Source organism: Labeo rohita, chromosome 17 (assembly GCF_022985175.1).
Source record: "Labeo rohita strain BAU-BD-2019 chromosome 17, IGBB_LRoh.1.0, whole genome shotgun sequence".
In the NCBI taxonomy this organism is placed as follows: domain Eukaryota; kingdom Metazoa; phylum Chordata; class Actinopteri; order Cypriniformes; family Cyprinidae; genus Labeo; species Labeo rohita.
Genome location: NC_066885.1, coordinates 6,602,222 through 6,626,110, shown reverse-complemented (window position 1 = coordinate 6,626,110; position 23,889 = coordinate 6,602,222). Strand labels below are relative to the sequence as shown.

At 35.1% G+C, this 23,889-nt stretch overlaps 2 protein-coding genes across 6 annotated transcripts in view; both read right to left on the bottom strand.

Moving 5' to 3' along the window:
- Window positions 1-20,791, bottom strand: part of mapkbp1 (mitogen-activated protein kinase binding protein 1) — a 59,087-nt gene extending 38,296 nt beyond the window's left edge. For all 5 annotated transcript variants that reach the window (XM_051133202.1, XM_051133206.1, XM_051133204.1 and 2 more), the window contains exons 1-2: window positions 20,329-20,791; window positions 15,214-15,305 (exon numbers count right to left, since the gene is read on the bottom strand). In XM_051133202.1, the coding sequence (XP_050989159.1) occupies window positions 15,214-15,305; window positions 20,329-20,442 (206 nt within the window). In that variant the 5' untranslated portion in view covers window positions 20,443-20,791. The remainder of the gene's footprint in view (window positions 1-15,213; window positions 15,306-20,328) is intronic.
- Window positions 20,792-22,069: 1,278 nt separating this feature from the next.
- LOC127179617 (type-1 angiotensin II receptor A) lies at window positions 22,070-23,200 on the bottom strand. Its single transcript, XM_051133275.1, has one exon. The coding sequence runs from the start codon at window positions 23,198-23,200 to the stop codon at window positions 22,070-22,072; it is 1,131 nt and encodes a 376-aa protein (XP_050989232.1).
- Between the last annotated feature and the right edge of the window lie 689 nt (window positions 23,201-23,889).

The following is a 23,889-nucleotide window of genomic DNA, read 5'->3' as shown; positions in this document are numbered from 1 at the left end:
CATATAATTTATATTCTATATAAATATATTTAATATAAAAACAACATTTTCTTAAATATATACATGGGAATAAGTGAATAAGTAAATAAATAAAGATGAAGATAAGCTTATATAGATGATAATAATTATAAAATATTTTTTATTTTATTAAGATTTTAAATATGTTTTAATTTATATTCAAAATATAATTATTGGAGAAAAAAATAAATAAGTAAATGAAAAAAAAAATTAAATAAATAAATTTTTACACACATATGCACAAAACTGCTAAGAGCTTTGTAAAGTTCAGGGTCCATGTTTTGCTGCTCTTTGGATACACTGGATCCTCAAATCACACCTTTACACCTAAAATGCAACAAAAGCAGCTGACAATTTCACATGGCGCTCAGGAAGCCCCTTCTTGTGAGGTAATATTACACAGAAACAATTAATGTGCAAAGTCTAATCAGGCATTACACAGCTAATCAAACGTCTGCCATGGTGAAACTATATCTTCAAAGTAAAGGTCTCATCCACTGGCTGAGGTCCAGCTCTACAGGTCAATTTAAACACAACACACACACAAAGAGAACTGAGTGCACTGCCACTCTTTCTTCTGGTGTCAGTAGCAGAGATGGGCGAGACAAAGCCACACGGGCGCTCGGTCTCCCCCGGCCACAGGAAGAGGCCTGTTTGGAATCCGTCAACTCAAAGCCTCTCTGTCGTCCAGCTCTGTGCTTTACGAGCACGTCTACCAAGAGATGGACAGAACAGATGACCTCATGCCTCAATAGCACATTACTCACGTCTCCATAAACCACTGATGCCAAAGACCAGGGGAGGAGCAGACCTTCATTGTTGGCGAGCAATACCATTAATGGATCTCCTGCACTATATATAAGCCGAGCTGCTGATGGGATTGACAGGCCTCGGATCAATGACTACGCAAGCCTGTTGTAAGAGCGTCTACAGCTCATCCCATTACAAAAATAAGCTGATATGAATCAGTGCACAGTCAGCAAATATGCCTGACCTTGTGTTTACACATGTGACCGCCCACTCACTCATGAACCACACTCAGACCTTTCATTGACCTCAAAACTGGCAAAAGTGTTACTGATTGGCTGCTTCTATGACATTTCTGCAGTTTTATTTGAATGCTGGGAAACAAAATTGTATTTACAAAGTACCAGGTTGCTCCAAAGAGCACTTCAGAGGAAAAAGGAAAAAGTAGTTAAAGTTTGTTGCGACACTGAATCTTTTACGAATATTTAAATATTTTGTTTAAGCAAGTAAATGGGATATTTGTAAACTTTAGTTAATGCATTAGGTATTACAAACCGACAGTGCACAATATTTTAACAGAATTTATTAATCAAGTTTAATCTAAATGTCTACATACACTAATACATCTTCAAATGTTAGAAATTGCAATGAATGTATTTTTTGTTAATATTAATTAACATGAACTAACAATAAACAATATTTTTACAGCATTTTGTAATCTTTTTTATAATGTTAATTGTTTGTTCATGTTAGTTCACAGAGCATTAACTAACGTCAGCAGACATTTGATTTAAAAAAATCTGGGCTATAGTTAACTAAAACTAAAACTAAAATTAAAACAAAACGTTACCTAAAATAAAAAAAGTATAAAGCGTATTTCAGCATTTCTCATTTTGATTTATTTTATCTTGATGTACTAAACTAAAACTAAAACTCAAAAAATAATAATAGGAAGAACTATGTAGACATAAATATACACCTAAAAAAAAAAAAATACAACTACTAAAAATGACAAAAACACAACAAAATTACTAAAACTAAGTAAAATTAAAATAAAAACATAAAATTAAAAACAAACAAACAAAAAAAAACAAACAGTATATCTTTGAACTGTATATTCTATGAAAGCCCGTTTCCGCCACTGAATCAAAAATAATAAAAAAAAAACTTTATTGCGACTTTTTATCTCACAATTCTGATTTTTTTTTTCTCAGAATTGTGAGATATAAACTTGCAATTCTAAGAAATAAAGTCACAATTGCAAAAAAAAGCCAGAATTGTGAGATAAAAACTCCATTCCGATTTTGCAATTGCGAGTTATAAAGTCAGAATTGCAACATTACATCTCGCAGTTGCGACTTTATTTTTCAGAATTGTGAGATATAAAGTCGCAATTCCGACTTGTTTAACTTGCAATTGCGAGTTTATACTTCTGACTTTATAACTGGCAATTGCGACTTTTTATCTCACAGTTCTGACTTTTTTTTCCTTACAATTGTGAGTTTATATCACACAATGCAACTTCTCAGAACTGCAGGTTTATATCTCACAATTCTAAGAAAAAAAAGTCAGAATTGTGAGTTTGTATCACACTCTAAAAAAATAAAAAACAATTTGTTGAGTCAGCTTAAAATAATTTGTTACCCTGCTGCCTTAAAATTTTAAGTTCAATCAACTAAAATAAGTTTAGTCAACTTGAAATGTTAAGTTGTATGAAGTAACAACTTAGATATTTGTGTTTGCTAAACTTAACAAATGGGTAAGTAACCCAGCTGCCTTAAAATTTTAGGTTGATTCAAATCAAATATCTAAGTTGTCACTTAGTATAATTTAACATTTCAAGTTGAATAAACTTTTTTTGAGTTGACTGAACTTAAAATATTAAGGTAGCCAGGTTACAAATTATTTTGAGTTGACTTAACAAATTGTTTTTTTACAGTGCATGCATTACTGAGAAAAGTCAGAATTGTGAGATGTGAAAAAAATCGTAATAACCTTTTTTATTTTTTATTCAGTGGCAGAAACAGGCTTCCATACTATTCAGCTTTGTTTGAGTTTTGTGTATGAAATCTTTGGGAGGATGGACACGAGTTACTGATTTTCCGCATGATGATCAATTATTGTATATACTGAGGTCAATTTCATATTTAGCTGCCTTAAATGTCACATAAATAAGCTAACCGCACCACTTCTTCGCATACTCTTCAACAGGGTGAGCAGCATGTTTTTTTTTTTCCACAACACTTGTCTTGGAAAACAAGGTTACACCAGGTCGAGCCAGCAAATGAACCCTAACGAGAACATCGAATTTAGTCAGGTAACATAGCAAGACATTAAATTGTGCCTAATAAAGTCTCAAGACATGATTCTGTTTTCAAAAATAAACCATAAAAGCACCCAAAGCACTGTTTCACAGAAACCAGAAGAGAAACTCTTAAAATAATTCAGTGCTTATGTTATGAGATGATGTGGGATAAACATTATTGTTTGAGCTGATATAAACGAAAACTTTCGTTAAACAATTTCAGTGTTATTTTAGTATTATTTATAATTTATTAATATTTTGAATTAGCTTTTATTTTTTTATATTTTTAGGTTTTATTTTACATTTAAGTTTTAGTAATTATAAATGTGATTCTGTAATTTTTACTATTTTTATTTACAAAAAAATATTTATTTAGCCTTTTTTTTCAGTTTTGGTAATTTTTGGTAATGTTTCATCTAATGTATATTTAACAATAACAACACTGAAGCATTGGTTCAAAATCTGTAACTTAACCTGAAAACAATCAGTGTAGATCTTGGTGAGGATTCACATTTTATTCTATGTGCATCTAGATAAACTTAAAACACCACCAGAATTAACAACAACTTAAACTAAAACACTGTTTGTGTTACTCAATACATTTTGTTGTAATGAAAGATGCATGTTCCCGTCAGCATTTCAACACAGACTCTCCTCCAGATCTCCTCCCGGGAGCCTGTTCTCTCAGTATGGAAGAGAAATCTCTGCTTTGGGAAGATCTTTGAACTGGGATAATAATGCTGTTTCTTTCCAGTGAGCAGAGCAAGAGGAGAAATGAGGGCAGAATGCCCAAACTCTCACAGAGCTACTCGAGTATGACTAAAGATTGACCGCCCAGAGCCAACGAGAAGATTCATGTTACTCTACACACAACATGAACACTTTCCCACACAGTTATTTACAGTTGATGCATCACTATATAGTTTCAGCACAGCTAAACTCAAATTTCTATGAAAATCTGCCATTTTCAGGAAGGTTTTGACTGATATCATATGACTGTAACTGTACCATTTCAAACATGACAACTTTATGAAAAAAATCTCTGCAATGAGGAAGTTTATAAGAACCATGAGATTCCGTGTAAAACAAGTTTACAAGTAATGACCATTGCTCTTGCGTGTGAGTGTTTTGACTGTTGTTGTGAAACTCTGCAGGGCCCACATGTGCCATCATGTGCTTCTTGCAGCCCGGAAAAAGCTGATCCAGCTCATTATCTCACCTAGCAGGGAATCGAATAAGCCAATTGGAGTGTAGTAGAGAACAGATCGAACAAATGCCTACATGCTCCAATGATTTCAGGCCATGAAAAACCCTCTGTAATACAGTCTTATACTCCATAGCCGGACTATTATAAACAGATAGAGCGGCCTAACATTTTGATAGCAGCTTGTTAAATGTAAAAGGCATACTACACAAGGATATCCAAAACTTTTAGACAAATATGACCCTGGACCACACAAAACCTTACTAGAACGGGTATATTTGTAGCAATAGCCAAAAATACATTGTATGGGTCAAAATTATTGATGCCAAAATCATTAGGATATTAAGTAAAGATCATGTTCCATGAAGATATTTTGTATATTTCCTACTGTAAATATATCAAAACTTAATTTTTGATTAGTAATATGCTTTGCCAAGAACTTAATTTGGACAACTTTAAAGGCGATTTTCCCAATATTTAGATTTTTTTGCATCCTCAGAATTCAGATTTTCAAATAGCTGAATCTCAGCCACATATTGTCCTATCTTAACAAAATCATACACCAATGCAAATTTAAAAAAAAAAACAAAAAACAAAAAACAAAAACACCTTTATGACCCTTATGGTTTTGTGGTCCAGCGTCACAAATATTCAAAGTTTGTTGTCAGGTTGGCATGAAGTGAAACTCCTGAAAATTCTTAAGATGTTTCTCAAATATCTTTCTTTTTACTTAGCCAGAAGTAACTATTAAAAGTTAAAAATGTCTTTCTTACAAACAGGCAGCTTTTCAAGACCTTAAGACCTTAACTGAAAGACTGTATAGACATGTGGATTACTCGTGGTTTATTGTGATGTTTTTATCAGCTGTTTGGACTCTCATTCTGATGGCACCCATTCACTGCAGAGTAATTAAAAAAAAAGGTACAAATAATATGAAACTTAAAGTTTAATATTTACAGGGATAGTTCATCCAAAAATGAAAATTCGGTCATTAATTATTCACCCTAGCACTCACCCTAGAAAATGTGTGCCAAAGACTGAAACGGAAGTGAAGAAATCATTAAATAGAGTCATCTTTTTTGTTTTCTTTGTGCACAAAAAGTACTCTCGTAGCTTCATAAAATTACGGATGAACCACTGATGTCACGTGGAATATTTTAACAATCCTTGCCACCTTTCTGGGCCTTGACTGTGTCAGTTGCATTGCTGTCTAGGCAGGGTCAGAAAGCTCACAGATTTGATTAAAAATATTTTAATTTGTGTTCCCGAAGATGAACCAACATCTTAGGTTTGGAACAACATGAAGGTGTATATTTTAATTATCACAATTTTCATTTTTGGGTGAACTATCCCTTTAAGGTTAGAGATTTTAACCAACTCCTGATCTTAAGTAAGAGCAACAATAAGTAGTAAACATTACTAATTAGCATTCCAGTTAAAAGTGGACTGCTACCAGTGATTAGACAGATGCAACAGGTTCTTGGGTGTTGATTAAATATTGGAGTCAGCATTATTATGAATAGCATCAAGTGTGATACAAAACAGCAAGAGACTGTACATTCATTTTAGAAAGGACTTAAAACAAGCATAAAGCTGTTGTACGGCAGAGGCTAAAGATAACCAGATCTCAAACAGCTTGTGTTATGGTCTCTCAGGTTTCACAACTGTTCTGGGTGTAGACAGTTTTGTGTACATGTATGGTGTGTGTGTACAAGGTTCAAGAAGAGGCAGATCAAATGTTGTGGCCAGTAAATAAGGACAGTTGTAGTCTTTCTCCATCTGGTGAGTGGGATAAAACACAGACAGGTGGTGAGGCACACACACACAACATCGCTCCCCATCACAATCAAAGACTTCCAGGAGTATTGCTTTCCAAGACCGAGCCCAGCCGTAAGTCTGGCTATTAGCACGACCTCCCCATTGATCCCGGCCTGTTCGCTCCTCTGTCGCAGACAGATGGTGACCAGGACGGCCTAATCCTGCGCGTCTGGGCCTAGCAGTTAGCACGCTTTCAGATGGCAGAGGATTATGCACCGTAGGGATGACCTGCTACTATGCTGAGCTTAGGCAACCTTCCCGCTTATCTGCCCTGTGCCACTATAGTCACCATACGCAATCGCAAAAATAAAGAAAAATATCATCCTTGCTGAATAAAAGTATTCATTTCTATAATTTCTTTCCCCAAAAAATAAATAAATAAATATATTGACTGCAAGTTTCTGAATGGTATAGTGTATAATGTTACAAAAGCTTTTTAGTTCAGATAAATGTTCAGATAAATGCTGATCTTTGGATCTTTGTATTCATTAAAGAATCCTGAAAACATCGTGAGATCATGTGACACAGAAGACTAGAGTGATGATGCTGAAAATTCAGCTTAGCATCACAGGAATAAATTACATAAATGTATTCAAATAGAAAACATCTATTTTAAATTGTAATAATATTTCACAATATTACTGTTTTTACTGTATTTTAATCAAATAAATCCAGCCTTGGTGAGAGCATAAGAAACTTATTTCAAAATATATATACACACACATATACATACCTATATATATATATGTATATATACATATATATATACCAACAGATGCAGCTGGTGCATGCAAATATAAAAATGTACTTAATTTCTTCTTATATTCCTTCATGCTGTGGTCGATTTTTACATCAAATATTGCTTCTTCATTTCTTATTTTAATTTGCAACTTGAAACTGATATCTAGGATCACACACAGCAACTTTTCTTCGTATAAATGACCATCATTTGTATGCAGTACATCACTAACCATGTACTTGTGGAAGAGGATGTTAGTAAAGGGATTCCACAGGCCCTGCAAATAGCATTCTCCTTCTGCAGTGACCTTCAAGTGAGTTAAATTGATGGTTAGAGGGAATGCTATGACTGTGTGTGTGTGTGTGCTTTTGGTTTATATATCCTGGTGGGGACTTAAACCTGAATACACACATACTAATGGGGACTCGTGTCACGATGGGGACCTAAATTGAGGTCCCCATGGGTACAAAAGCTTATAAATCATACAGAATGAGATTTTTTGAGAAAGTAAAAATGCAGAAAGTTTTCTGTAAGGGTTAGGTTTAGGGGTAGGGTTAGGGTAAGGGGATAGAAAATACAGTGTGGACAGTATACAAACCATTGCGCCTATGGAGAGTCCCCACAAAGATAATAAACCAGACGTGTGTGTGTGTGTGTGTGTGTTTTGCATGTGATGCTTATATTTGTGCTTAAATATATAATCACTCATGATAAAACACAGTATGCAAAGAAACTGACATAAATTCAATTCAGCTGAATTCAGTTCTCCTCTAAACACTTACAAGTAGCCAACAGTGTGTACAACACAACTAGGATTTTTAATTATTTTCCACCAAGCCTTTTTCAAGAACATGACAGCAATAAAAATGCTACTTTTAATCTATCCTAACACAATCTCCAGTATGAGTGGTTTCTACTTGTTTTGTATTCCCGCGGGTGTCTTTAGATTGCGGCTCTCCTCTCAGAGCATGCGTGTGTGTGAGATGTCATTACAGAGTGTGTGTGTGCGTGGAGCCGGAGAGGCTCACGAGCGCTGAATACTGCAATGCAGCAGAGAGAAAGACCACACACACCACAGCAATGCTAAATCAACCTCTATTCCTACAACCTTCCTCTCTTTTTTCACTCTCGCCATGTCACCCTTTCCTTCCTTCCTCACATCCGTCATCCTCTTCTCTTTCATTTCTCCTCGTCGCATTAGTCCGTTCAGCTCGACTGACCCACTTTGCCGCAGCGCGCAAGGGCGAGAGAGACTCTGACACACATTTTCATGCATCTTTGATTAACACAGAGGGCCGTTTATTCATTACGCTCATATCTATTCTACAGTGACCGCCGCATTACACCAGAACTCATTCATCATTCAAACACTCGAATACAGTTCGCTGATGTTCCTGTATGCAGAAATGGATAAATTAGCCAAGGGTGCCTTATTATTATAAATGACCTTGTAGATTTGCAATAAATTGATCCGTTTACTTCAGTACAGTTCCATACATAAAAATGATTGTAATGCAAGTAATTTGTTTTTTTTTTTTTTGCTTGTGCCTGCATCACTGGGAGCTACACTAAGAGATTTCAATGCATGTTAAAGCACAACAGGTGCAATCATAACTTCCTATGCATCTACAACAAAAATGCTAAGGAATCAAAATGACATGTCACTCAGCTTTCATTGTCTGCATCTGGTTTTTCCTGTTTTTCCAGGCTTTGCTGAAGACTCGGTCCTAAACTACACATAAACTATTCAGCCCTCAGGAGAACACTGACATTATACTGTACAACAGTGCCTAATATGGAGTTTTACAGTATTTCCCCTTAAGACTACGAGTAAAAACATTGTAAAACATTGCAAGAATCATGACAGGATGTTTGAAAAGGCGAATGAAATGGTTCGCTCAATGGCAAAGCCATGTTTAGTCAATGTAAAATCAAAAATTATACTATTTACTTTTTTTAGAATACTCGTCTAATCTCACAGAGAACAGTTTAAGTAATATGTAATTTAAAGTAAATAATTACGACTTTTTATGGTATTAAAGGGGTCATCGGATGCCCATTTTCCACAAGTTGATATGATTCTTTAGGGTCTTAATGAAAAGTCTCTAATATACTTTGATAAAAAATTCTCAATGGCTTTGTAAAACAACACCCTTTACCTGCAAAAATCATCTCATTCTAAGGGGTTGTTCCTTTAAATGCAAATGAGCTCTGCTCGCCCCGCCCCTCTCTTCTCTCTGTGGATTGACGATCTTGTTTACTTTAGCCACATTTAGCCACGTTTAGTCGCTAAACTTCCTAACTACCACATTATTAGGAAAGGCGATCGCAAAGATTCATAAAAAAGACATTTATACACACTTCTGCTGTAAGTGAAGCTGGATCATGAATGATTCACACGAACATAGACGGATATATGTAGATCGGGAGGCACATTCCCTTCACAAACAAACGTAATCTACTGCATCTTCAGCGCTCAGATGTCGGCAGTAAATGAGGACCACTATGTTCATTATTACATCCAGCAACACAACACCTCAATCGCTCAATCTGAGATATTCTTGTCTAATTTACATTCCTGCTTCGGCATCGAAACAAGGAAAGTTACTGGACTGTGACAGCTGGTCTAAGGTAAGAGCTCATGTTAATCAACTATTGTGGGAACGGCCTCTGTCGTTGTGACGGCACAAGGCATCTGAGAACGGCTCGATTTAAAAAAGGGGATATTATTTTTACAGATTAATTAAAAACCACTGCATGGATTTTTATCATTATAGGGTAGATTTGTACATACACTGCCAACACACATTAATGTTCAAACAACATGAAAAAGTGAACTTAGCATCCAATGACCCCTTTAAAAGAAATAGGGGTCGACTGACGTGTTTTTCAGGGCCAATGCCGATTATAAGATCAAGCAGACCGATAAATGATATATATGCCTGGTATAGAAAAAAAAAAAAAAAAATGAATGTCAAAAATTAAGACTAACAAGGGCTCTGACAAAAACTTTTCTTAAATGCTTATTTTATCTGCAAATCTGTTTCGAAAATGACAGATATCGGTTTTGAAAATGACCGATATCTGCACCGATATTAAGCATTGAACTCTAATAATAATCAAGATATTTTAATGGTTTCAAAAGTTTCTTATGCTCACCAAGTCTGCATTTACTCGATCAAAAAAGCAATAATATACTTTCTTTAAATGCTTTTAATGTATTTTATCGGTAAATCGGATTTTTAAAAAAAATGGCCGATACCCACTGTCAACCTCTTGTAATAATTAAGATATTTTTATGTTTTTGAAAAAGAAAGTTTTTTTTATGCACACCAAGTCTGCATTTACTTAATCAAAATTGCAGTTATATACTTTCTTTAAATGCTTTCATAGTAGTTTAATCGGTAAATCGGTTTTGAAAAACACTGATACCGATAACGATAACCATAAAAATGCTTAATATCGGTGCCGATATTAGCCATCGTTGACCTCTAGTAATAATTAATATATTTTAATGTTTTTGAAAAAGAAAGTTTCTAATGCTCACCAAGTCTGCATTTACTTGATCAAAAATGCAGTAATATACTTTCTTTAAATGCATTTAAAGTATTTTATCCGCAAAACGGTTTTGATAATGATAATACTGAAAACCATAAAAATGCCTAATATTGGCACCGATATTAAGCATCGTCGACCTCAAGTAATAATTAAGAATAATTTTATTGTTTTTAAAAAAAGAACGTTTCTTATGCTCACCAAGTCTGCATTTAGTTGATCATAAATGCAGTAATATCATGAAATATTATTAAATTTTAAAAGAAATGTTTTCTATTGTAATATATTTTAAAATGTAATTTATTCCTGTGATTGCAAAGCTGAAATATTTATATAGTCAATATACTGACAGTCTTTCTCCTGTCATTTTGCATTCCTTACTGTTTTAATGTAAAGGTTAAAAACCCAACAGCAAAATGAATTACTAATGAATAATCTATTCACACCAAGACTGAAACAACTAATTTTAAAACAATTAATTAATATAATAAAAACCAAAAGAAAAACAAATTCACTGTGGAATGGTGGCATTTATAAACAAACACGCTGAGTGGTACAAAATGTGTGTAGCTACAGTGGTTTTGCACATATGACCCAAATCTTCTATCATACTGGCCAGCAAGTTTCCCCTCATCTGATAAAAAATAAAATCTGTCAAAAATTACTAGTGTGAATATTCACTACAAAAGCTGTAACACACTGAGATCATGCAGACGGAACCAGAGTGTCCTTAAACTATTCTTGCGCAAATGTACCAATTTAGGTACAATTCATGAAAACAGGACAACTCCCTGAAGAAACCCTCATCTTTAATTAATACACTACAGTCCAGATGGAGTTAGCTGCTCTTTTAGACCTGAAAAAATATTAATATTTCATTTGAATAATAATAATCCAAGATTTGATTTAAGGTCGGATGCTTTAAATGCCTTCCAACCATTCATTGATCTTAAAAGCAGATGATAACCGAGGTCATAAACAGTTAAATCTGCATGACAACACACTGCTGGGGAACATCTGCTGCGGACAATTTGTAGAGGATTATAACTACAACAATGCAGACTTGGTTCCTTTCCATTTACAGTACCTGTATATAAATACATATGTACACGCACTCGGTTGAACTATAGCACCATAAAAGTCAACCTCAGATAGCCTCACACTTGTTTACAGCATCAACGCAGTATTTAAACAAGAAAAATGCATTTCATGGCCCTCGTAAAAAACAGGCTCGGTATCTTATAGACATGTGGGGTCTGTCAATGGATCTGTGACAGCTGCATAAGCCTGCGCTAATTTTCCTACCTATAGCAAGCCAAGACATCTGCACCAAATGCTCGCTTGGCTCAATCAAACTGCTGACTTAGCATAGGGTGGAGTTTGTTATGGAAGCTGTGCGAGCTTTAAAAATAAAAAAGAACACTTCTACTTTCCTATACTGCAGTCAACAGATTGCAGATACAAGTACAGTTTGTTCAAAATGTATTATTGTCTTAAACGGACAGTTCACCCAAAAATGAAAATTCTGTCATTAATTACTCACCCTTGTGTCGTTCCAAATCCATAAAACTTTCGGTTATCTTAGGAACACAATTAAGGACATTTTTGATGAAATCCGAGAGCTTTCTGACCCTGCATAGAGAGCAATGCAATCTCCACATTCAAGGCCCAAAAAGATAGTAAGGACATCGTTAAAATACTTCATGTGACATCAGTGGTTCAACCGTAATGAACTATTTTAATGATGATTTACTGACTTTCTGGGCCTTGAACACGGTAGTTATGTTGCTGTCTATGCAGGGTCAGAAAGCTACGACAATGTTTTAGTGCCATGTTTAAAAAAAAAATTTAAATCTAATTTTAAGATTACGACAATAAAATCTAAATATTTTGAGAATAAAGTCGAAATTACTAGAATAAAGGCAAAGTGTTTCAAGAATAAAGTCAAAATGTTTTGCGAATAAAGTCAAAATTGTTTTAGAATAAAGTCAAAATTACGAGAATTAATTCGTAGCAATTACGAGATTAAAGTTATAACATTTTTTGAGAGTATATTCTATCCAATTGTGCATGCAAATGGCCCGGATTAGGAGCACCAGGAGATATTCCAAAGTCTCAGCTTTGACTTTACTCTCGAACTCTCAAACTTTTTCAGCTTTATTTGCCTTTATTCTTGCAATTCTGACTTTACTCTCGAAACATTCTGACTTTACTCTCAAACTTTTTCAGCTTTATTTGCCTTTATTCTTGTAGTTCTGACTTTACTCTCAAACTTTTTCAAAATTCATTCTGACTTTACTCGGAAACATTCCGACTTTACTCCGGAAACATTCCATCCGGAAACATTCCGACTTTACTCTCGAACTCTCAAACTTTTTCAACTTTATTCGCCTTTATTCTTGTAATTCTGACTTTACTCTCGAAACATTCTGACTTTACTCGCCTCGAAACATTCTGACTTTACTTCCGAAACATTCCGACTTTACTCTCGAACTCTCAAACTTTTTCAGCTTTATTTGCCTTTATTCTTGTAATTCTGACTTTACTCTCGAAACACATTCTGAAACATTCCGACTTTTCCGGAAACATTCCGACTTTACTCTCGAACTCTCAAACTTTTTCAGCTTTATTTGCCTTTATTCTTGCAATTCTGACTTTACTCTCGAAACATTCTGACTTTACTCTCAAACTTTTTCAGCTTTATTTGCCTTTATTCTTGTAGTTCTGACTTTACTCTCGAAACATTCCGACTTTACTCCGGAAACATTCCGACTTTACTCCGGAAACATTCCAACTTTACTCTCGAACTCTCAAACTTTTTCAACTTTATTCGCCTTTATTCTTGTAATTCTGACTTTACTCTCGAAACATTCTGACTTTACTTCCGAAACATTCCGACTTTACTCTCGAACTCTCAAACTTTTTCAACATTCTTGACTTTGACTTTACTCGAAACATTCTGACTTTACTCTCAAACTTTTTTTGCCTTTATTCTTGTAGTTCTGACTTTACTCTCGAAACATTCCGACTTTACTCCGGAAACATTCCGACTTTACTCTCGAACTCTCAAACTTTTTCAGCTTTATTTGCCTTTATTCTTGCAATTCTGACTTTACTCTCGAAACATTCTGACTTTACTCTCAAACTTTTTCAACTTTATTCGCCTTTATTCTTGTAGTTCTGACTTTACTCTCGAAACATTCCGACTTTACTCCGGAAACATTCCGACTTTACTCCGGAAACATTCCAACTTTACTCTCGAACTCTCAAACTTTTTCAACTTTATTCGCCTTTATTCTTGTAATTCTGACTTTACTCTCGAAACATTCTGACTTTACTTCCGAAACATTCCGACTTTACTCTCGAACTCTCTAACTTTTTCAACTTTATTCGCCTTTATTCGTGTAATTCCGACTTCACTCTCGAAACATTCAGACTTCACTCTCGAAATATTCTGACTTTACTCTCGAAATATTCTGACTTTACTCTCGTAATTGTTTTTTTTTAATTTTATGTGCCACTAAAACGGCGTTGCATAAGGTTTTGGATTTGATCAAAAATATCTTAATTTGTGTTCTGAAGATGAACAAAGGTCTTATGGGTTTGGAACAAGATGAGGGTGAGTAATTAATGACAGAATTTTCATTTTTGAGAGAATTATCCCTTTAAGGTTCTAGCCAGGTCATGTTTAATTCTTTAGTTATGTTTTTTTTAAACATGTTTTTTCAATGTTTCATCATTTCAGTGATGCTTTTACTGTCACTTTTGATCAACTGAATGCATCCATGCTGAATGAAAGTTTTAAAATCTAAATAAAATTTTAAAATGTAATAATACCAAGCATTTGAAAAGTTGTGTACACATATATAGTACACTAATACTTAATTTCCAAACCTCACCTCTTTATTAAGACGACAACATGTTATGGCAACAGAGAGTTAGGAATTTAATTCAGAGAAGCTTAACTAGTTAATCAGATTACAAGCACCATGTGATGAGTAGAGGAAGGTTTTTCGCCTTTATGTACATAGACAGCGTTACTGGATCCTTAAAGTAAAACTGTAATCCATTCCATTTAATCTATACAAAGTGAAAGATATAATAGTTTTTCTAATGTCTGAAGACAAAATATGAAGAATACGTGTTTGGCATTTGATGACCCTTACAAAAAAAATTCAAAGATCACTGTGGTATTGCTATTGTGCGTGACAGAAAAACATGACATGACTGTAATAATGCAGATGTGTTCTACTATAAATCACAAGACCAGGTGCACTTTCCAGAGATGGAATAGCCAAAGTAATTTTTATTCTTGGCACTGTCCTAATTCAGTCCATTTGCATGGCAAAAATATCTAAATTAAGCTGCTTTGGAGAACGAACCGAGCATCTACAGAATGTTTTGTGAGCCGAACTGTCTGTGTAAAATGTTAGACTAACTCTCAGGAGTTTGTAGGTCGTGTCTGAAGCACACAAAAATCTCTTTCAGATCCTGCACTTCCTGTTTGTACCACACCTAATTTCCCTTAGAGGTCACTCATCTGTTATCAGACTCTTATCTCTCTTCTTTTCCTCTCTATGGTTTCTTTTGCCAGTAGGAAGTTCCTGCATCGCTTATGCTGAACAAGGATATTTATGTGACTCACCAAGCTCTGTTTTTAGCAATGTGCTACAAAATGAACCACTTTTATGTGACTAACTCCAAAATGAGATCTGACTCACTTTCAAAGATCATCATTCCATTGACTACATTCACCTGGTTATTTAGGCATGCGTCACAAACAATTGCTTAAAAACATGCCTTATCGTGTGAAGCGCAGTTACTCACCCGGCTGGGTAGGCAACGAGTCCCGAATGTGGGTCACACGCCAAAGCACGATTCCCAGCGGAAGTGATTCCCAGGACTTTCTCCAACGTCACCTGTGGAATTGAAAAATGTAAAAAGTTACAAAGAGCCTTTAATGTCACATGAAATGAAATAATATATCAGTTCAGCTTTTACACCTGCAACATTATTTGAATGTTGTCTGAATACTTAATTATTGTTGAATATCAACAATATACAAATTAAATATTTAAATTAGAATAAATGTAAATATTTTACAGAAATAAAATATCTAAATTAAAATACAGATTAAATATAAATTAAAATTCATTAAAATATTTTTAAATAAAGATAAACTAAAATAGAACATTTTAAATATATAAATCATAAACACTTTAAAATATCTGGAATATAAATTAAACATATATAACTTAAAATACAAAATATTTAAAAATATCTCAAACATAAATGAAATATATGAATTAATCTAATTTATAATTAAATTGGACATCTAAATAATCACATAAAATGATTTCATATGAAAAGAACCAAAAATTTATTTTAAAAATATTTAAAAAACAAAACAAAAACAGGAAAAACTAATTTTGGTGTGAGCACAATTTACACCACATAAATTAGGTAAGTGTTCTATTATTATATGGTTAATTATAAAGTGTATAACTGCATGTAAATGATGTGATTGTACAATAGACATCTGTTTAGTCAGTAAGAGATTAACAATTCAGTTGGTAAATTACAGCAGCACAACTGCTGATGTGAAACAAATTCACTTGGATGAAGACCACATATAAAATAGTTTATTATCCAAGACTTTGTTTAAAGAACCTGAGAGACTTTAAATGCCCAGAGTACAGATTGACTCCAACCTAATGCTCCGAAGTGGTGTTGTCATCTTAAATGGAAATTATGAGCTAGAAATTTCCATGAGGCTTTGTTAAGTAGTGCTGAACTGTTCAAACTTAAGGCAACACGGCAAAGCACAAAAACAAGCTTAAATATAAAATGCACAAATCTGCAAACACTAAACAGGCTTGGTATTGTTTCAAGGGCATTTCCATTACAGTGTCCACATTAAATTAAGCTTTGACTAATACTAATTTATAATGTGCTTTAAATGCATTTTTTCTGTAAAACAGCCAGCAATTACACTAAGTTGTTACTATCATAATTACGAAGATTGTGTAATGAGTATAAGACGAATACATAATAATGCATACTAACAATCTAGCAAAAACAATGAGGAATGCACATGCACTAAGTGCAACATCATATAAAAAACAGTTTACTGAACATCTGCACCTGTCTTCAACATCTTATTCCTTTATTCTATGGTTTATTCTATGGATCTCTTCAAAGCAAGCTTGGCCATGTCCAAGCTGAGGACACTCTCTCACATCAATCATGGCCACTTTAAGTACAGGACAGTGGGGAAATGAAAGGAACAACACCTGGTGTATGGAAGTGGTCTCCTCTAATTAGTCCTCTTTGACCATTTCCTCATTGCATGGGTTTATAAGAGTCTTTCCATGCTGTTTTATCCCTCAAAACTGCAGGTTTCAAGAAATCCATAAGCTGAAGTCAGCGTTTAGACTTCAAATGCTACGTATGTACATTCATTACCCTACCGTAAGCTGAATGTAGCCTCACCACAAATAGTGCTGAACATGCTGATATAAAAACACTATAATTGTGGTTGTTGCTTTGATTTATCATCTTTCCAAAGATGTTTTGACAGACCTCCATATATCCACTATATTAATGTCTCCAAGCGCTGGAACAACGGAAAAAAGAGCTCGTTTTCAAATGCATGCTGTTTTTAAACCATTTCTCGTTCTCTAATGGGAATTTCTAAACCGACGGCTGTGTCATGCACTTTTCCAGAAACTTTCTTGCAATCGCTGTATGTCGGATCCTCAGAGATCAGCAAAGTCCTTGAGCCAGGAGTCAATGAACTGTACAGCACCTGGAGGAACGGCTTTGATTTTCATACAGTGTGTAAACCGTGGAAAATAGAGCCCTGAACTGATGTGTAGTCTTACAAAAAGATCAGATCCCTTTGTCTAGATCCATACACCAGAGATTCTTCAAGCGCTTTAGGCAACGAGAGAGACAGATCTACTCTTTTGTATGAAACAAAGGCACCTTGACTGTCTCTTCTGCATAGCGCTTAAATGGTAGTATGTACAAGATATTGTCTTGAGAATAGTCATCATCACATGCTCTGATTGTACCACTGTGAATTGCATGTTTAATGCACTACATTTAATTGCAGAAGGTGTCTTCTCTGACCAATGCAACATTAAATTAGCCTTTTTAATATTACTGCGATTTGCAACCATTCAGTAGGCATAAATGTGACCCTGGAGCACAAAACCAGTCATAAGGGTCAATTTTTTTAATGGTTTGTTAGGATACGACAATATTTGGCCTAGAAGCTTGAAAATCTTGAATCTGAGGGTGCTTAAAAAAAAATCAAAATATTGAGAAAATCGACTTTTTTGTCTAGGTAATGCATATTACTAATAAAACATTAAAGTTTTGATATTTTTATGGTAGGAAATTTACAAAATATTGGAATAGAATATAATATTTAATTAATATCCTAATGATATTTGGCATAAAAGAAAAATTGATCATTTTGACCCATACAATGTATTGTTGGCTATTGCTACAAATACACCCGTGCTACTTACAACTGGTTTTGTGGTCCAGGGTCACAAATGTTTAAAATTGCTTATTATATTCTGGCCCCACAATACAGTCTGGGTCCCTCCTTCATTATAAGTCTTTTGAACAAAATTTCCCACCAGACGATCGAAAAGCATTAATCTAATCATTTAGAAAGCTAATAGCAAACATTTCAGTGTAAAATTGAATATTTGCTGAAATGTTTTACACCCTGAGACCATCCAAGATGTAGAAGAGTTTGGTTCTTTATCAGAACAGAGAAGAAATTTTGCAATTAAAGTGAAAAGCTACAAGTTTGTAATAAACAAATTCATCATTATAATGTTTTTATCCGCATACTGTTGCTTCTGATAAAAATATGGTCAAAATACAGTTTTCTATGCATAGAAAAACTGATGTGAGGGGACAAGAGGGGATGGACTTTTTCACAGGAGAAAGTGTTATTATGGATTATAGATGTCATATTTTGCCCAGAAGCAATGATTTTACGTTTGTTTTTTTTTTTTTTTTTTTTTGAGCCTTAATGGTGGATTTGTTTGTTATTAACATGCAGCTTTTCACTTCACAAAATGTTAATTGATGGATTGGAGTCGTGTGGATTACTTGTGGATTATTGTGATGATGTTTGGACTCTCATTCTGGTGGCACCAATTCACTGCAGAGGATCCATTGGTGAGCAAATGATATAACGCTAAATTTCTCCAAATCTGTTCTGATCTACATCTTGGACGGCCCGAGAAATTTCAATTTTTGGTAAGCTATTCCTTTAATAATAAACTTTAATAATCCTTTAAAGTTTAATGTTAGGGGCATAAGTTGAACAATAATACCAGCAGCACTATGAACTCCATAATACCAACTAGTAAAAACATTCCATATAGACATGGATTTGGTTACTGAAAATGCATGTGCTAGTGTGAACAACAGTGTGTAATTTATGAGCAACAAATCATATGCAGCTGAGGTCTCTGAGTTATTCAAGGCGTTCTTCTTAGTTGCAAAACAGTCTCCACAATCATAAAGTCACAGTGCTCCTGTGTATGGAAGGGAAGTACAGTCATCCAAGGGTCTGCAGCAGTAAACAGGCAATCTGAATGGAATGCAACAGTCAGGGATGACTACTCTGACACAATAATAGTTACAGTTACAATAACAAGAGCAGTCTCATATTCAAAGAATAAGAAATGCACTGCACACCTATATGCAAGAGATGCATGCATGCAAAGTGTCATGATTGAAACAATAACAAGTTTAGAGTTTGAGGCGGAAAATCTATCCACACTTGTCTGTGAAAATACACACTATAACCTTATCCCTAAACCACAAAACCTTAAGTAGCATGGGTATATTTGTAGCAATATAGCAAAAATACATTGCATCTTTTATGCCAAAAATCATCAGGAAATTAAGCAAAAATCATCTTCCATGAAGATATTTTATAAATTTCCTACTGTAAATATATCAAAATTTAATTTTTGATTAGTAATATGCATTGCTAAGAACTTCATCTGGACAACTTTAAAGGCGATTTTCTTAATATTTTGATTTTTTTTTTTTGCACCCTCAGATTCCAGATTTTCTAATAGCTGTATCTTGGCCCAATATTGTCCATCTTTTAGATGTATAAATCTCAATTTCAAAAAATTGACTCTTATGGCTTGTTTTGTAGTCCAGGGTCACATATTATATGCACACTATGCAATATATTCAAGTGCATTATATTTTCACAACATGCACTTGACCACTGCTTGAATTTTTTAATTATATTATATACTGAATAAAAGGTGCCCTTAAAATTAACCCTAATCCCCAAACTGAAAAGGCACCCAATATTATATTATACTATAGCCTACAATATTATAAAGGGACTGTTTAAATTAGAGACATGTATATTGCATTGCACATTTGTGCAATATATTTTCTCAACATTACCATGCAATTTACATTACATTATATATATATATATATATATATATATATATATATATATGTGTGTGTGTGTGTGTGTGTGTGTGTGTGTATATATATATATATATATATATATATATATATATATATATATGTGTGTGTGTGTGTATATATATATATGTATATATATACATATATATATATATATACACACACTTTTTTTTATTGTGCATGCCATTTACCAGGGCTTGAAATTATTTGTGACATGTGGCAAATATAGGTCAGTGAATTTTACAGTCTTCATGCTGTTGCATTGTACTGACAGAGCCACAGTATGCCTTTGTAGAGTTTGCATAACAAACCCTGGAAACATTCTGACATATCAGTGCCAATTCACTGTCACCTTGCATTAAACTGCAGAAAATCACAGCTATCCTGTTAGGATACATTTGCAGGCAACTGCAGATACAGATTCCATACATGCTTCGTGTCATACAGTACCTTATTACTGAGATTCTCTTTGTTGTTCCCAGGTTTACTTCTTCTCAATTTAATGGAAGGCGAGCGGAGCAGATTTTTAATCCGACTTTTGATAGTTGTATTTTCCACTGTCATCTTGATTTGGTTTGTTGTTGAGTAAATGTTTCCAGCAAGCAAACAAACAAACGGCGGCAGGGCAGCTGAAGCCCTTCGCTCTACAATCACTGTCGGTAATCAATTAAACGATACGCGTTTAAAATAAGCCATGATCCGTTCACAGCCTTTTATTTCATATACTAAAGCAATCCACCGTCATCGCGAGCCACTATCGGAGCTTTAAATCCCGTGCGGTGGTCCTGTCGGTGAGCGACGCGCTCCTCACTAACGTCCATTTGTTAAAATGGACCATGTTTCGTGTTTAGAGTCAGCAGTTTGACGGCGAGCCGGTCTGAAAGCTCCGCGAATCACCTCCAGCCGTGATACCTTCACCGGTACGGTGTGTGTATTTACAAATCCTACTACTGTAAAGGCATATCTTATGAATATTAATTAAGCAGTGCGACGTTTGTTTCACTCCGCGTTTCTGATTGGCTAAAAGGATGACGTCGGGAGGCGGGCGCCAGGTAGCTGACCAATGAACGATTTCTTCTATGGGGGAACGCTTGCCTCCTGAATATGAATACGATGACGTGTATTGATACCCCAGAAAGCTTACGAATTAACGCGAGTTTGAATTAATTAATATTAAAATTAGCCTTAGCCATAGTATACGTCAAATACACATATCACGTATGACAACTAGATGGATTTTACTGCACATATGGGCGGTTGTGTGATGCTACAGTGTTTAGCTAAGGTGTATACACTTCGTTTACTCAAGGCAAAGTGTTTATTTTAATGTCCGTTTACAAATAATAGAACAGAAAATTGTGGCATTATCATTTTCATTTCCCCAGCTGGAAAATCCAGTTAAGATGGTAACTTCGTTTTGCAACTTGGTAGCTGGTTTAAGCTTGTCTAAGCTCAAATGTACCAGCAATAAACCTGCATAAATGTCCTTTGCATTTTACAGAAGTGGTTCCAATGTAAACACTGCATGGTTGCAATTCTACACTCTAGACATGTGTCATTCTGTGATATCCATGTAGCTTTCCATTAACATAAACATTGTAATATACACTTTCCAATGCTCTAATGTAAAGACAACAAGGAGATGTCATAAATCCCCATGCATGATGAACATTGAAGGGTATTTATGGCTGGCAAATAGAGATTTATGATGAACAAATTCAGGCCCCTGTGGCATTCAGACTAAAAAAATATCAGACTGCTTAAAAATTCAACAGATTTATCACTGTTAGTAATAACGTTTATTTGTTGGACTGAATTATTGCTGGTGAATACTTATTTTTTTTACATCAAGTCTGCCATCTAGTGATGCCAAGAAGTACCTTAGGATTTACTTTTTTTTTTTTTTCCTTGAACAGTAAACATAACCTGACTAGCACATAGTATATGGCAACCTTTAGAGCAATTCAAGTTGATAGAACTCATTTGACAATTAAAACTGAGAGTCAGACATACACAGATACACGATACGCCTTTTAACTATAAGAAACTACTACATCAGTAAGAAAAAAATTACATTAATGGTTACATTACAGGGAATTACACTGGAAAGAAGCTTGAGAACATGAAAACAGTAAATGCATCAACTCACAATTGTGCAACTAGACAAGTGTTGGTGGTCTTTGAAAATATATCATTTTTTAATGTTTTTGTTTTGAGTTTTTCCCTTTCTGTCTTTGTAACCACCGTTAAGTTGTATCACACTGGTAGGTTCTTCTGAAGTCCCTTCCAAATCTTGCTTCTTACTTACCTGTAAGACCTTTCTAACCCAGTTTGCCAACACAAAGAGTTCACAGTGTCCCTGCTGCATGTGGAAAATTAAAGGATCGAGACATGCATTGAGACAGTACAGTATCTGTGATGCTTCAGAGAGCAGGTTGACCACCCATGCAACCCAGCAAGCGTTTTTGCAGTGATCCAAACTGAAGAAAATGATACAGGCGATGATATGAAGCAGCTGCCCTGGCACCCAACAAACCAGGAAGTTGGCAATGAAAACGGCAATCAGCCAGATGGTCTTGTCCAGGCCTTGCATGTTGCCTGGGCCCCACTGTTGCCTTGACTGCTTCATCCGGGAAATTATCTTCACATAGGAGGGAATGATGAGGAGCAGTGGCACAGAAACCTGAATGGAGTAATAGGACAGGAGATTGTAGGTTGCTTCAGTGGTCCTGAACCTGGAGATCACCACTGCTCCACACACATGGATGCCATCCTTCCTAACCCAGTAGAGAATGTTAGGATAACTGAAGTAGATGAAGAGGCCGGTGATCGCCCAGAGTAGAAGCGAAACCAGCGCGCTGTTCCGAGGCGTCCGGATCATCCGGGACTCTAGAGGGAAGACGATTGCAAGGAAGCGGTCGGTGCTGATGGCGCAGATGAACATGGTACTAGACGTCAACCCGCCGAAGTATAATATTTTTACCACGACGCAGAGCGAATGGCCAATTTTCCAATGGTAGTCAGAACTAATGTAGGCAGCCCAGGGTCCCATAGACGCCAAATAAGCAAGGTCACAAAGAGCCAGGTTTAGTACACCAATGGACCCAATACTCCAAGGTTGGGAGGGCCGTAGGCAAGCCCAAAGGCTCCAGAGGTTTCCAATTGTTCCAAAGATGGAAAGCGTGTAGAAGACAATAGGTATGAAGTTGGAGGCATACATGCGGTTGGAGGGACAGTCCATGTAGGGAACCAACGGAAGGGCCAAATCACTAGGATAGGTGCAGTTCCAAGCCCAATAAGAACTGTTGTTTACTGCTGACATTTCTTATGCTTGGTCTATATTCTTTCTAAGAGGAAAAAGGCATGGTTAGTTACCTACCTCTTGTAAATTATTATTAATAATTAGCTTCCCAACACCAATTGGTCTGGATGCTGAACTCAATCACAATTTCATTCTCACTCATCTTATACAATACATCAAGGAAATTGTGCATTAAAGAATGGATGGAGCTTACCTTGAGAAAGCTGAAAGAGGTTTGACTATACCCATTTGTCAACTGCTGTATATCAACTCTGATCCCTCCTTGAAATACATACGTATTTGCTCTTGGGAGTTGTGTGCAAGGTAAAGACCACAAGCTGATAATTAACTGCTTCTGTAATTGTCTAAAGTCTGGATTAAATGTCAAATGAAATGCTTCTTCTGTGTTTTTGGACATCTTGTTAATAGTGACGTGGGCTAAATTTCCCAAAAGCATCAAAAGCTTAAGTAGATAATAGTGACCACATGGTTATTTTAAGATTGCTGGAACTGTCCATTTTGCCAGTTTAGTTTTAATATCTTTCAACAACCTTGTTAGAGTAACAAACTTGCACTTGTTATTATTTATGTGAATAAAATATGCTTTAGTGAGTAAATTATGCTTTAATGAACTTGAGCATGTTCATTTACATCTCACTTTTCATCATTAAACAGCTAACTGGCAAATGCAAATTACATTCTTATAAAAA

Coding starts and splice junctions, on each gene's coding strand:
- LOC127179617 (XM_051133275.1), bottom strand. CDS start 23,200: ATGTCAGCAGTAAACAACAGTTCTTATTGGGCTTGGAACTGCACCTAT.